The sequence below is a fragment of the Alosa sapidissima genome, chromosome 14 (assembly GCF_018492685.1).
Source record: "Alosa sapidissima isolate fAloSap1 chromosome 14, fAloSap1.pri, whole genome shotgun sequence".
NCBI classification, from domain to species: domain Eukaryota; kingdom Metazoa; phylum Chordata; class Actinopteri; order Clupeiformes; family Clupeidae; genus Alosa; species Alosa sapidissima.
This window is the reverse complement of record NC_055970.1, coordinates 18,782,125-18,795,801: the sequence shown is the minus strand read 5'-3', so window position 1 is coordinate 18,795,801 and position 13,677 is coordinate 18,782,125. Positions and strand designations below refer to the sequence as shown.

At 45.7% G+C, this 13,677-nt stretch overlaps 1 protein-coding gene across 1 annotated transcript in view; it reads left to right on the top strand.

Annotated features, from left to right (window-relative positions):
* Nucleotides 1–13,677, top strand: part of chsy1 (chondroitin sulfate synthase 1) — a 39,293-nt gene extending 25,616 nt beyond the window's left edge. The window contains exon 3 of the mRNA XM_042061937.1: nt 10,526–13,677. Within this exon, the coding sequence (XP_041917871.1) occupies nt 10,526–12,115 (1,590 nt within the window). The 3' untranslated portion in view covers nt 12,116–13,677. The remainder of the gene's footprint in view (nt 1–10,525) is intronic.

Genomic DNA, 13,677 nt, shown 5'->3' with positions numbered 1-13,677 from the left:
TTACAGAATGAATGGAAATGTATTAAGCACTGTCAATCATTGTCAATATTATAAAAAAGAGCACTTTGCCTTGTGGTCTTATAGTTTTAAGTTCTCAAAATAAAACCACGTGTGGCTTATTGTATTCTTTGAATGCAGTGTACCTTCCCTTAATCTGTGTGATTTGCATAAATTGGGTGTTGACATTTGCTATTCTCAATCGAGCAGTGAAGTTAACAGAAGAATTGCTTTGCTGATGGATGTAGCTGCAGCACTTGCCTGCTGCTTCCATGCTTTTTTAGTGTTCAGTGTCAGCAGGAGAAAAGGGCAGGGTGTCCCAAACTTCTGAGGCCTTAAGTTGTTTAGATCCATGATGCCCATGATTATATGTGCTACGCAGCTTTGCCTGGAAACTGGCCTCCTATTTTGTTTTCGTCTTTAATGACTTGTGAGTTGTGTATAAAGTTGATTCACAGGGCTAGCTGTGCCCACGGCGCAGTTCCTGTCCCCATTGCTTTAGCTCAGGGTGGCACTGCCACTCCTTAATGCCATGACAACAGACCACTGTGGATTCTGCAAGTATTTTGCAGACTGCTGTACAGGCTGTAATTACTGTAGTCAATAAAGAGTAACAAACAGCCAATATCGGTGCCTTTCTGCTTTAAAGAAGAGTATTTTTAATCCCGGCCCTTTTGAAGCTCAGGAACATTTTATTTACGGGTTCCTCCCTTTTCTGAAACCAGACAGACGATAATAATGGACTTGTCAGGTCCTAACACTGTATTTCATATTGAGAATAAGGGCAGCCTGGCTTTTTTGTTGCACTGACACGGTCCCATTTTTGTACTTTCATGTGAAGAAACTTTAATTGGCTATTTTTAACTCATTGCTTGGTTTTAAAAGAAAAGTAAGTGCACATTGCCCCCTTCACTGTCCTATTCTGTCAGTACCCCCCACTCACTCAACTAACAGAGCTCTTTTGAAGTTGAGTAGATCAGGAACCTAAGAGCTCCAATCATATGTGTGTGTCGATGTGTTTTGTGTTAATACATGACACCTGCAGGTCACTGTATGTCTTCATATGGGATTCCTGTGTGTGTGTATGGCTGTTTCCAAGAGCAATACTGACCATGTCAGTCAGATCAAGTGAATTATAATATCACTGTAAGTGATGTGGAGTTGCGCGTGGCGTTGTCCAGTGATGGATGGCAAAGCCCTGTGTGCCTCTGCCAACCTCTGGGGAAAAGTCCCTTGTGGCCTCCTCCTGCCCTGATCCTCCCACTGGATATTTTTAGAGAGGTGGGGGTTGGGGGGGGGGGGGGGGGGGGGTGGAGGCTTGTGGTACGTCTCTCTGTTCCTGGGCCAAGCTGCTTGGGGAGTGGCCGCCCCAGCACTGGACACATTTGACATGCAATTCACTGCATCGGGCTTCTGCCGAGCATAGGAAAGATTATGGCTATTTCTGTCAGTCTCATAACTAAGAGATTGACAGGTCACAAATTCTGGATGGGAACAAATGTATGGTGTCAAATATAAATGTATGGTGTCAGAAATATGTTGTCTTTGTGGAACAGTCCGCTGTTAAATTTAGATTTTTATTTATTTTTTGTTGATATTTTTGCCTTTATTTAGATAGGACGGTGAAGAATGACAGGAAGCAAGTGGGAGAGAGATTGAGTGGGATTGGGAAATGATCACAGGTTGGATTCGAACCTGAGCTCCCGTGGGCACTTGGACCCAAACACCCCCCCACCATTCTTGGGTAGATGACATTGTATAATACCTGACAATCTGGATAGTAGGACCTAGTTACTTTTCGTAAGGTGATGCCAAGGTTGATTCCACCCACCTGTCACTGCCACTCGTCAACCCTACCCAATGAGTCACCTCATATCCTTGAAACTGGTTGTCAGAAAATGTCAAAATGTTAAAATAGATTACCTGTGAGGCTGTATATATGTATTTTCCAAGTATCTGCCCACCAGTATTGAGGAATGTCTTTTGTACATGCACCGCTCTGAGTTGATGTCTAGGCACAAATGACATTGATGGTGTCAGACAATAACCAGCTCAACCAGTTACTTCTATCTTACAATAGTTTGATTGTAACTGAACCATGGTAGATTACTTTAATCCTTAGTTAAGATATGGATGCATCTTCTGAATAGTGTAGCTTTTGTCATCGCACCCAACCCCTAAATCTTCGCTTTAGCCTGATGCACAACTTCAGAACAAAGGGAGGAGCCCTCCAAGGAAAGAATGCAATACCTTTTGTAAACATACAGTTGCCATGCTTAGACAAAATTATGTCATTAATGTTGACAAAGCAAAAATTCGACCCTTGTATTGACACAAGGTCCTACTTCCTAAGGTCGACCGACCACAGATGAGCAAGTTTCTACTCCTTATGTGGTAGTAACATACAATTGCAAAGAGTTTAACAATAATCTTTGGACTCCGATGTGAAACGTTCAGAGCTCTGCTCCCGCTAATTTCCAGATCGGGAGCAGGGTCTCGCCCCTCTCTGTTCCTGGCTGATTCTGAGGCTCTGCGCTCTCCATGTCTCATGCACAACAGTGCCCCGCCAGCCCTCTTAGTTTATCAAATGTCTGCCTTCGCCTGGAGCTTCAGGAATCCCGGAGAGGAATCAGGAGACCAGATACAGCCCTTAGCGTCCTTTGTATCCAGAACATAATTCTTTAGGAAAGGTTTCCGATGGTGTTAAATGATACAGTACTAAACCCTCTTTGAAATGTCTTGACTTTTATCCTTTGTAAGTGATCCGAGTACATATAGTGGGTGGGTAGTACCGTAGTAATACAAAGTCACTGGGGCGACCCCCGCATTTGTGTATCATCCAACTCAATTGGCAGTCCGCAGGGTCTGATTGACATGCTCAGAGTTATCAGTTGCAGATGGAGAGATTTTCTTTGCACCATGCGGCAAATGAGGCACAGAGTGTCCTTGGCTAAGGATCTGTGAATTATGTGGAATCGTTGCTTTTTTGAACACAGTTGTTGGAAATGCAGCACCACTGCTTTCAAGGCATACGGCTCTGGCCTTTGCCAATAGAGAGTGGTGGTTATTACATAATCACCAGTGCCATACCTTATTGGGGTATTGAAAAACAATAATTTGTTATTGTTACGCCCTTACCACCTCTATGCTGGATATTTACAACTGGTTGGTAGGCGGTCATGCCCACTCATGGAAAGGCAGACCAACTAGTGGTCCTGTCCTTGCTGAGTGCTATTGAATCTAACAGTACGTCCTGAAAAGAAGAGTACTTCATAGAGATCATGTCTTGCATCATTTTACATAGATTATGCTATATTATAGATTTATATTAACACTCAAACTTTTTTTGCCACATTTTGACATTGCATACTGTAGGGTGTGTACACCCTGCAACTTGCATTCAAACGACATACTATCGAAATTCTCATGTGGCCAAGTTTTCTTTGACAGATCAACCCTACTCTGTGAGGCTCATAAAGGGTCACGTGTGTTATTTTGCTTTTCTCTTTTGTTTAACCCTCATGTTATCCTTGGGGTCAATCTGACCCCAAGCAACTTTTAACATCATAAAATATATGGTTCACTTTTTTTTTTTGCTTCATGTTTCATGACTTTTCCTCAATTGAAGGGTACAACAGAGTTAGCATGAAATTTGTACAATAATTTGTTTTCAATGTCCTGTACAAATATTTTGTACATTTGATGTTCCTTGGGGTCAGTTTGACCCCAGCTGTATGAAACATAGGATACACGAATATTTGATACATTATGGATATTATTATTTGAATAGTATGAGAACATATTGTTATTATCATTATTACATACGCAAGTACATATTACATATAAGTCATTTTGGCAGGACTGTGTAAGTCAAAAGGGGAAGCAACAGCAAGCCTTTGGGCTGCTGACACTGGATGGGCAATATTGCCAGCCAGGGTTCCAAGGTTCATAAAGGGGTGTGGGGGGGTGGGATTGTTTTGTAGGGCTTTTGATGGTGGTTATTACACTCTTGTTAAGTACCTGTCACAAAGGTACTTTGTTTATTTAGCTGGGGTCAAATTGACCCCAAGGATAAAGAGTGTCGGTAAGATTTGAGGATAACACAAGGGTTAAGCCTTAAGCAGGGGAGTTTTGACAATTCTAACAGAAGATTCTTTTCCGCAACAGATGTAAGGTTCTAAAATTCTATGTTGAATTAAATGAACCCAGATATTTTTTAGAACATTCAGTTTCCAACATTCCTGTCACACCTCTGTGACGTTATTGGCTTAAGGGTTAATACATCTGTGGAGTATTTTTGTCAGCCATTAAATAGACCCTCAATTAGATTTTCTTTTCTACGGCTCAGTCTCCTGCTTTTGTCTCTATCTCCGGTGCCAGGGGATAGACATTCAACCCCACATGTTAGGGGTGTGCTGACAGCCTCTAGGCCTGCTGTCCAGCAGGACTGCACAACCCTTCATACGGCACTGAGTGAGTCGGGCTCAAATCACACAAGGCACATTGCTGGAAAACACTGTACAATCCCTTATTTCCCAGCACCAAAAGACAAGTTAAATTGTAAATAAATAAATGACCAAACATTTTCCAGCCTTGCCACTGTACAAGTGCCATACAAGTGCTCCATGGCCTCCAGTCCGAAACCAGCTCCATTGTTCAGTCTGACAGACAACAGGTTGGTGCAGAGTTTATTTTAGCTGTGTGGGATGTGGACTTGCCCAGCATGTTTGGATTGCCTATCAGGCTGGAAAGCGTCGCTCTGTCTTATCAGCCTCCCATCCACCCAGAGGACTGTGTGAGCCAGTGGTGGTGTGGGGGCGGTGGTGAGGAATGGAGAGCTCTGGGGGCTGACGTGACCCCAGCTGTGTGTGTGTGTGTGTGTGTGTGTGTGTGTGAGCTGGCAGCGTGGTGAGTGTCATGGCACTGATGCCAAGCCCCAGGCTCTGCGTGAGTGTTGTTGAGGAGGTGGGCATGAGGACTGTGTGACATGCCCTCGCTCCCATCCGCGGACATTGGCACTCTGTTGTATTTATTTGCTGTGGCACGGACAGGATAAGATTAGAATTTGATTGATTTCCGTGGCCCTTTTTCCCCACCTCTTCTCCCATTTCACCTGCCTCTGACCCCATCCATCGACCTCCGAAGTCAGGGGGAGACTCTTCTTTCTCTCTCTCTCTCTCTTCCGCAGCTCTCAAAGGCATCCGTGTCAGGAAAATCAATAACAGATTGACAGCAGCCTTTTATGAAAAGGAGAGTAGCATTCGGCCTTCTTTTTTTTTGCTGTGTGTTTCACACATCCTTTCATTCCCGTTGTGAAGATAACAGTCTGCCTTTTGTGAGAAACCCTCCACCTCCTCTTGGCTTTTGGGACTGGAAAGGGTGACATGAGAAGGACCTACATTTTTTATTGATGATGCCGTATTTTGTAAATATTGAATGAGCCAGGACTCTTTTTTTTTTTTTTCTCTTCTTTTTTTCTCTTTGCCTAATCTGGTCCCTGGTTATGTGCCAGGGCTGAGATGGTGGAAGTAGATTGGCTGGTTGGAAGTAGGTCAGCCGGGTTTTGTCTGGCCTCAACCTCGGCCTCCATTGCCGGGGCGGTGAGGGTGGGTGTGGGGTGTGGCTGGTCCAGACTGGAAGGGTGTGTCTGGGTGGAAACGCTGGCGATGGCGCTGGCTGCACCATTCCCAGCCTGTTGGGTCCAGGCTCGGCAAGGGCCTGGCTGCACCGTGCTTGGCTGCCATTAAACTCCAACAGCAATGAAGTTAGAAAGACTTCATGCGACTTGCCACGGGACTCTGTCATATACAGTACTTTTTCCTGTCTTGCTTTGCCCCCACACGCTCAATTATTCTTCTATGCATGCCATGCTATGCAACAGTTAAAAGTTTTTATAGAGTTAAAAAAAAGAGTAGAAAATAAGAGACTCTCTTCTCTGCCTCTTCTTTTGTGCGGCTTCAGTAAGAAACGGAAAAGCATTTTTCACATTCCTGCCCCGCGCTGTAGTCATCGCACTGCTGTAATTTGAGCTCCATTCATATGGCGGTAGCAAGTGATAAGACTTTCATAGCAGAAGGACAGGCCGGATCTCTTATCCCTGCCTGGTGAAAGATCTGTGTGTGTGTGTGTGTGTGTGTGTGTGTCTGTGTAATAGATCTCTTGATCTAGTGTCCCCTTCTCAAGAGCCTGGCCTGTGCCGTGCATAACTTGATTTATTCATTAAGTTCATTACATGGACTGTGCGGGACTGAGGAGTGGGCCGGAGCCAGCGGTTGGGTTGGGGCAGGACAGACAGAAACATGCTGTTATTATGTCGCGCAAAGGGGGGATGTGGCTGTGACTAAGAGAGGGTTATCCACTATAGAATGTCTCCTTAATTAATGCTCCCTGACCCGTTCTAGTGTGTGGGATTGCATGTCACTCTAGCAACTGAAATATTTATCTTGCTGCGTGCTGTAAACCTCGTTTTTGTTGCACATGCACTTGCTTTTATGAAGGGTGTGTGGGCTGTATTAAATGGCTCTTTTTTTTTTGTTCTGTTTAATTGAACAACACCATCACTTCATGTCTACTAGAGGGCATAGCTGATCTGTTGTATTAGCTTTGTTTTAATTCTCTTAAAGTTTGTGGTTTAACAATGCTACTGATTCTCAAGCTCATTTGTCATTTAAACGTTTCCTGACCCTGCTTCAAATAAGGCATTAGTGTAGCCGAAGTCCTCTCACTGTAGCAGTTTTCCATACAGAGCTGACTGTCGTGAGAGCATGCCTCCACTCAGGCAGTCCGAATATCCTGTTCACAGGAGACTCGGAGGCTGCAGCCGCTGCGATATTGAATGAACCGCTCCCACCCACGGGCAATGAAGGACTAATCGTTGGCTTTTCATTAAAAGGTAATCTCCATCCTGGGACTTGATTAAGCAGTAACCCGAGTCCCCCGGTGTGATGGAAGGCAGGCAGTCGCGGGGGCAAGCACACAAAGGGTCAGTCAGCGCCGAGAGATCAACAGGCCGGCCCCTGCCACAGCCGCCGCTGGCTTAATCCCCTCACACGGCCAACCCCCCCACCCCCCCGCTCCTGTCACTGCATTTCTCCGCCATGGTCAGTACACCACCCTCTAGCAGGCCCGTCGGCCTCCTCGTCTGTGCTTGGAGAGATCAGCGTCAAATGTTTTCAGTAAACACAGGCAAGCAAAATAACGCATATCTCCACTCGGCCATGCGGGGCTTTGCCTCCGAACGTCCTCTTGTAGCGGAAGGAACTGGCTGGCACTTTTCCCTTTCACAGAGCTGCGAGGGAGTGCATGTCGACACAAGCCCCGGCGTCCCCGTTTGATGGTGCACCGCTCCGACGGTCTGTCAAATCCTGCTTATTTACGCCTACTTCCTTTGCCTGGAAATCACCTGGAAACCCACTTTCATAGACCAGTGGCAGGGGGATATGAGTTGGAGTGAGTCACAGGAAGAAGATAGATGAAGTATTTTTGTATATCTTACTGTTGAGTCCTCTGTTGGGATGTGTATTTGGAATATGATTGTCCTAACTGGACAGGTAGCTCCTTATACCACTTAATAGTTGATGTTGCGCGTTGATCATGAATGCTGTGCTCTTCCCTACCATCATTGGATTCATCCTGGCCTTTAATATCCTGCGCTTTCTCATATCCTGACTCAGGGCTGCGACAAGCAGCCGCCAAGTTTATTTGCTTGTATTTTCTGCCATTTGAAATGTGTCTTTGTCATCCTAAGACTTGCGTTATCTTCAGGCCAAAGGCCTGTCTCTGTTGTTGGTTTATTTGGCAACCTTTCAAGCATCTTGACGCCTCCCATTTTTTTCCTGTTCAAGGGTATGTGAGCTCTTACTTTAGGCAAAGATCTCTAACAAAGGAATTGTACGTGTTTGATAACTGTAGGGGTCCTGATGGATCAACTGACTTTGGTAAGCAATCTGAACATTGTTACTTTATGCTGCTGGCTGTAACGTTACAATAACATGCATAAAAGCAACAAAGAAAAGCTTCATCTGACAACTAGACATTTTAATAGGCACAAGAGCAGGCAGAACATGTGCGCAACATCAGCTCTTACTCCTTTTATAGGTTTGAAAAGGGCTAAGAAATTATTTTCAGATGGGTCCTTGTGTCTGGCAATTGCAGGAAGTTAGAGTTAAGTTTTTATCTGATATCACCCTTTCTCTCTGACATACAGAATGGGCTGATAGCTATGCACAGTAGTCTTATAAAACCTAACATTCATCTCAACTGGGAATATCCTCCCACTGACTGGATCCAGACCTCCCTGCGACTTTTTTTAATGACTTCCAGTTGCTTTTATTATGCGCTGTTCCCACACTGGGCCTATTCCAGTACCTAAGGGGGAGCTCCTGAAAAGGCTTCAGCTCATCTGGTTCCTCATATATCCTTGGCCAGGATCCCTCACTGTAGTTCAGGGGATGTATGCGGGATATGGAAATGTCGTCTTGATAGAAAAGCCACAATATTGTGTTTCCTCAGTCCTCACAATGGAAGCTTTTCATGAGTCGCTCAATGAGAAACTCCATCACGGCTGACTGTTTTCCTGCCTATTCTGACAGTCGGCTATTAAAACGATTAGGTGTGGAAGCAGTATACTGTGACTGCAACTGGGCCAATTAGGTTAACCTAATAGTGCCGGCGCTTCTATTTGCCATGAGCCGCGCCGCGTGGCGGTCGCTCTCAGGCGCTCTGTGGCGACGCGTTGGCAAGCCTGGCGCAAGTCTCCGCTGGCCTATTTCCTGCTTCTCAGGGCTCCTCGGCTCGCCCTGATGGATGCCATGGCAGGACGGTTGTTGACTCAGCAGAAACTAATGTCTCTGGACGATAGTTCACAACCACACCCACACACACACACACACACACACACACACACACACACACTCACTCCCACACTCTTGGACACACACAGTGAGGGAGAAGGAAGGAACAGAAAGTACGATACATTTGCACATGCCTCTGAAGGCATCACTACTGAGTAGCTGTTCACAACAAATTCTTCTCCAGCAAATAAATGAAGTTTATTCATTCATTTGTTTAATTAAAACCCACTGCATAATCTGTGCTGTTGTTATTAACACTACAGCAGTAGCTGTGATTTTAACTGTTGAACTGTAAGTGAAGATTCAATATTGATCATTTCTAAGTGTGTATGAAAAAAGACGTGTGTTGCCATAAGCCCTGCCTATGCCTGAGTTATTGCATAGTCCGGTCCTTTTTTACATGTATGCCACTCTGTGTACTGTATATCAGGCATATCTTTAGGAGTCTGTTGGTGACATTTTAGTAGTTGCCATATATCAGGAACTCCACTCAAGGCAAATGGCAAACACTATACTATTCCTGTGTATCTGACACCTTGATGCATGGCTGTAATTCCCCTGATGACTCTTCGCCCTGGCACCCTGACCATGCCTCTGGCCTTGTCCTCTCCGAACTGAAGGCACACAGGCCAGCTTCTTTAAAGAATAAGGGAAAAAAAAACGATAGAAGACTGATAGAAGCCAGAGCAGCCTGATCCGTTATCCAAGTCTATTTCACTGTCTTATCTCCTGGCTTAAGGCACCCTTTGCCTTGCTGTAATTTATTTGTGTAGGCTAAAGAACCCCAGAAGACAATGGTATCAGTGTAAAAGCTGTTAACTTTACTCAGTCCAAATGTATTCATGGAGAGTTTAAGTTCACTGTGTTGGCATTCTCTTGGCCAATTTGTATGTGTGTCATCTACATGTACTGTTTTCAGTTTGATAAGTTTATTTTGTTGTTTGTACAGTTACAGTTTGAATAATTGTGTGGTGTTATGCTTCAGATAGACACTAAAATGACATAAGAATGGATGCAGTACCCTGTTCACTTTTAAGCTTTTTCAAAGTTTTCTCTCCCAAAACAAAACAAAGCATACACCTCTCTCTGTACTTCAGCCAACCTCACTGCCTCTTAACTTTTGGCAAGAAAATGCATTAGCTGAAAGCCGTAGTTCTGACCTGCAGTTGGGTCAATGGCTCTGAAGAAATCATCATAATGAGTTATACTCCATAACAAAGCAGCAGTAGCAACAGTCGTAGCAGAGGTCAGGTAATTACGGAAGTCCTAACGGCCGCTGAGCGGCTGGAACATCCTGACGTCTGGCCGCTAGTCCGTGCTCTCAGCTGGACGGGGAGCGGCCTCTGGACAGCCTGACCTGGCACATTGGCACAGTACTCAACCAGCGCAGCGTGTCTGTCTCTTCTCAGAGCCCGCTGAGACACTGGCATCGTTTGCCAGAACCGTTTGAGCCGTCAGGGATTGGGTACTTGTTTTATGAAGTGCAGATGGCAGAAGTGAAAGCACCTTGATTGAGACTGTTGTAGCCCCTTTCAAGGTCATAACTAAATGGAAAAGAAATTGCTCTCCCAAGGTTTCAAAGTTGTGTTTATTTTGCTGTTCTCCCACAGAGTTTAGTTTGGTATGCTGAGGCAACATTTGACTCATGATTTCTCTCTTGTTTTCTTGTTTTCCAGATGCAGCAGCTTTTCTATGAGAACTACGAACCCAACAAGAAAGGCTACATTCGGGATCTGCACAACAGCAAGATCCATCGCGCCATCACGCTGCACCCCAACAAGAACCCTCCTTACCAGTACCGTCTGCACAGTTACATGCTGAGCAGGAAGATCGCTGAGCTGCGCCACCGCACCATTCAACTGCACCGCGAGATAGTCCAGATGAGCCGCCTCACCAACACTGAGGTCCGCCGGGAGGACCAGCAGCTGGGCATGGCGCCATCATTTATGCGCTTCCACCCGCGGCAGCGCGAGGACGTCCTGGAGTGGGAGTTCCTGACAGGCAAGTACATTTTCACATCCGCGGATGGGCAGCCTCCACGCAGGGGCATGGACGCCTCGCAGAAGGTGGCCCTGGACGACATCGTCATGCAGGTGATGGAGATGATCAACGCCAACGCCAAGACCCGTGGCCGCGTCATCGACTTCAAGGAGATCCAGTACGGGTACCGGCGGGTCAACCCCATGCATGGTGCCGAGTATGTGCTGGACCTGCTGCTGCTGTACAAGAAGCACAAGGGCAAGAGCATGACCGTGCCTGTCCGGCGGCACGCCTACCTGCAGCAGACCTTCAGCAAGATCCAGTTCCAGGAGGAGCAGGAGATGGACGCCAAAGACCTGGCCAGCCGCATCAACCAGGAGTCCGACTCGCTCTCCTTCCTGTCCAACTCCCTCAAGATGCTGGTGCCCTTCAAACTGGGCGGCTCCAGCTCGGACCAGCGGGAGCCCAAAGAGGAGCGGATCAACATCCTGGTGCCGCTCTCGGGCCGCTACGACATCTTCGTCCGCTTCATGGCCAACTTCGAGAAGATCTGCCTCATCCCCAACCAGAACGTCAAGCTCCTCGTGCTGCTCTTCACCACCGACAACGTCACGGAGCGCGTGCGGCAGGTGGAACTCATGAGGGAGTACCACGCCAAGTACCCGCGCGCCGATATGGAGATCAAGCCCGTGTCCGGGCCCTTCTCCCGAGCTTTGGCCCTGGAGGTCGGTTCGGCCCACTTCACCAACGACTCGCTGCTCTTCTACTGCGACGTGGACCTGCTCTTCACCGCCGACTTCATGAAGCGCTGCCGAGACAACACCAAGCTCGGTGAGCAGACCTACTTCCCCATCATCTTCAGCCAGTACGACCCCAAGGTTGTCTACGCCGGAAAGGTTCCCAGCGACAACCACTACGTCTTTACAGCCAAAACAGGCTTGTGGAGGCACTATGGCTATGGCATCGTGTGCGTGCACAAAGGGGACCTGATGAAAGCTGGTGGCTTCGACGTCTCCATACAGGGCTGGGGACTGGAGGACGTGGACCTCTTCAACAAGTTCGTCCAGTCGGGACTTAAGCAGTTCCGCAGCGTTGACACTGGCATTGTGCACGTCCACCATCCTGTATTATGTGACCTAAACCTAGACCCCAAACAGTATAAAATGTGTCTGGGCTCTAAGGCGTCGTCGCACGCCTCAACACAGCAGCTGGCTGAACTGTGGTTCGAAAAGAACGATCAGACCTTCCGCAAACTGGGAGACAATGGGTCATCGAGGACAGAATGACCTGGGAAAGGACAAGGAAGGCCTGACGTATTCCTCGAAATGGAGTTTTTTTGTTAAAACTACCTAATTTATTTTTAAAGAAGAGACTTAACATGGATATATTTTGGAAATAACTTAAAAAGATAAAAACACACACCAACATTCACAAACATGAGCACATCATCAAAAAAACATAATCATTTTTTAACAATGCAGACCATCTGCAAGGAAGCCTGTAAATGTAAGTGAGTCTTTGAGGTTGTTTTTGGTTTGTTTATTTTAAAGATCGACGAGCAGTCAGTTCAAAGATACTCCAGAACAAATGTTTAGTAATGCGGTGTATCTCAGGGAAATACACCGATAGCGAGGCAAATTTTAAACATTCGTGTGAGATGGCATATTGCTATTAATATTCATCCTAGAAAGGCTGTTGATTTTGAGCCGTGGTATTGGGTTTAATGTATTTTTTATTTCTGAATGTTTACACAGAGATACATGAACAAATAGTTAATTTTGGGGGAGGGAAAATAAATTATAGTGCTTAACATTATCATTAAGGGGCCTATGTGTTTTATATGGTTTTGGAAATTGGAAATAACACTGTTTTTTCATGGAGTTAGGTTCTGTTTTATTATTTACTTATGTGAACACAACTGCTGGATTTTACTATCTCTGATTCCATTGTTTTCTCTGTCTAATTTATTTTAATATGCAGTCTTGTTTTACATTACTTGACTGAGAGTATGTATATTAGAAAGATTGTATTACCATCGCAGTCATGCCTAGTGTTCTGTTCATGTCTTTCTCTCAAATTAATTTGATTTACCAAAGACCTTTTGCACAGTTGCTGTAGACGTTGATGTGGTTCTGTGAGTGTTTGTGTGCTTGTGGTACCGTAGCCTGTGTGTGTGTGTGTGTGTGTGTGTGTGTGTGTGCGCGTGTGCGTGCGTATGTGTGGTGTAGGTCAAGGTGCAGGCGTTATTTGTACTGTAGGAGGAGAGCTGCCTAGCTATGCTACACCGCCTTCTCAGATCGCCTGTAAATACACCCTTGTGATCCTGATAGGTCTGATTGGTTTTTATGAATCTGATAGGTCTGGCTGATTTCTTTCTCTCTCTCTCCCTCTCACTCACTCTCTCTCTCTCTCTCTCTCTCTCTCTCTCTCTCTCTCTCTCTCTCTCTCTCTCTCTCTCTCTCTCTCTCTCTGTCTTTTTAAAAAACCGGTTCATTTCTGTATGTTGGTTTGTGCATCCACTCTCTCCACGGTTTTCCTTTTTGAAAATGGTTGTGGTGTGGCTGGGTGCAGACCAGCAGTCCTCCTCTAGTCTCGTCGTCGTCATCATTCCCAGCCCACTCTGGGCACTCTGCGCAGCAGCTCGGGGCTGCTTACCTCCCTGCTGTGGGAGAGAGGAACAGCCTCTCCCGCCAGCTGGGGTTAGTTTCTTTATATCTGTCTCTCTGTGGGTATTTTTTTTTTTTTCTTTTTTTTTTTTTTGTATTTTTATTTTGTTCTTTATGAACCCCAAATCTTAATGGGGAAAGTTTTATATTTAAGTAATAAATTTTTAAAAAGAAATGTTTTA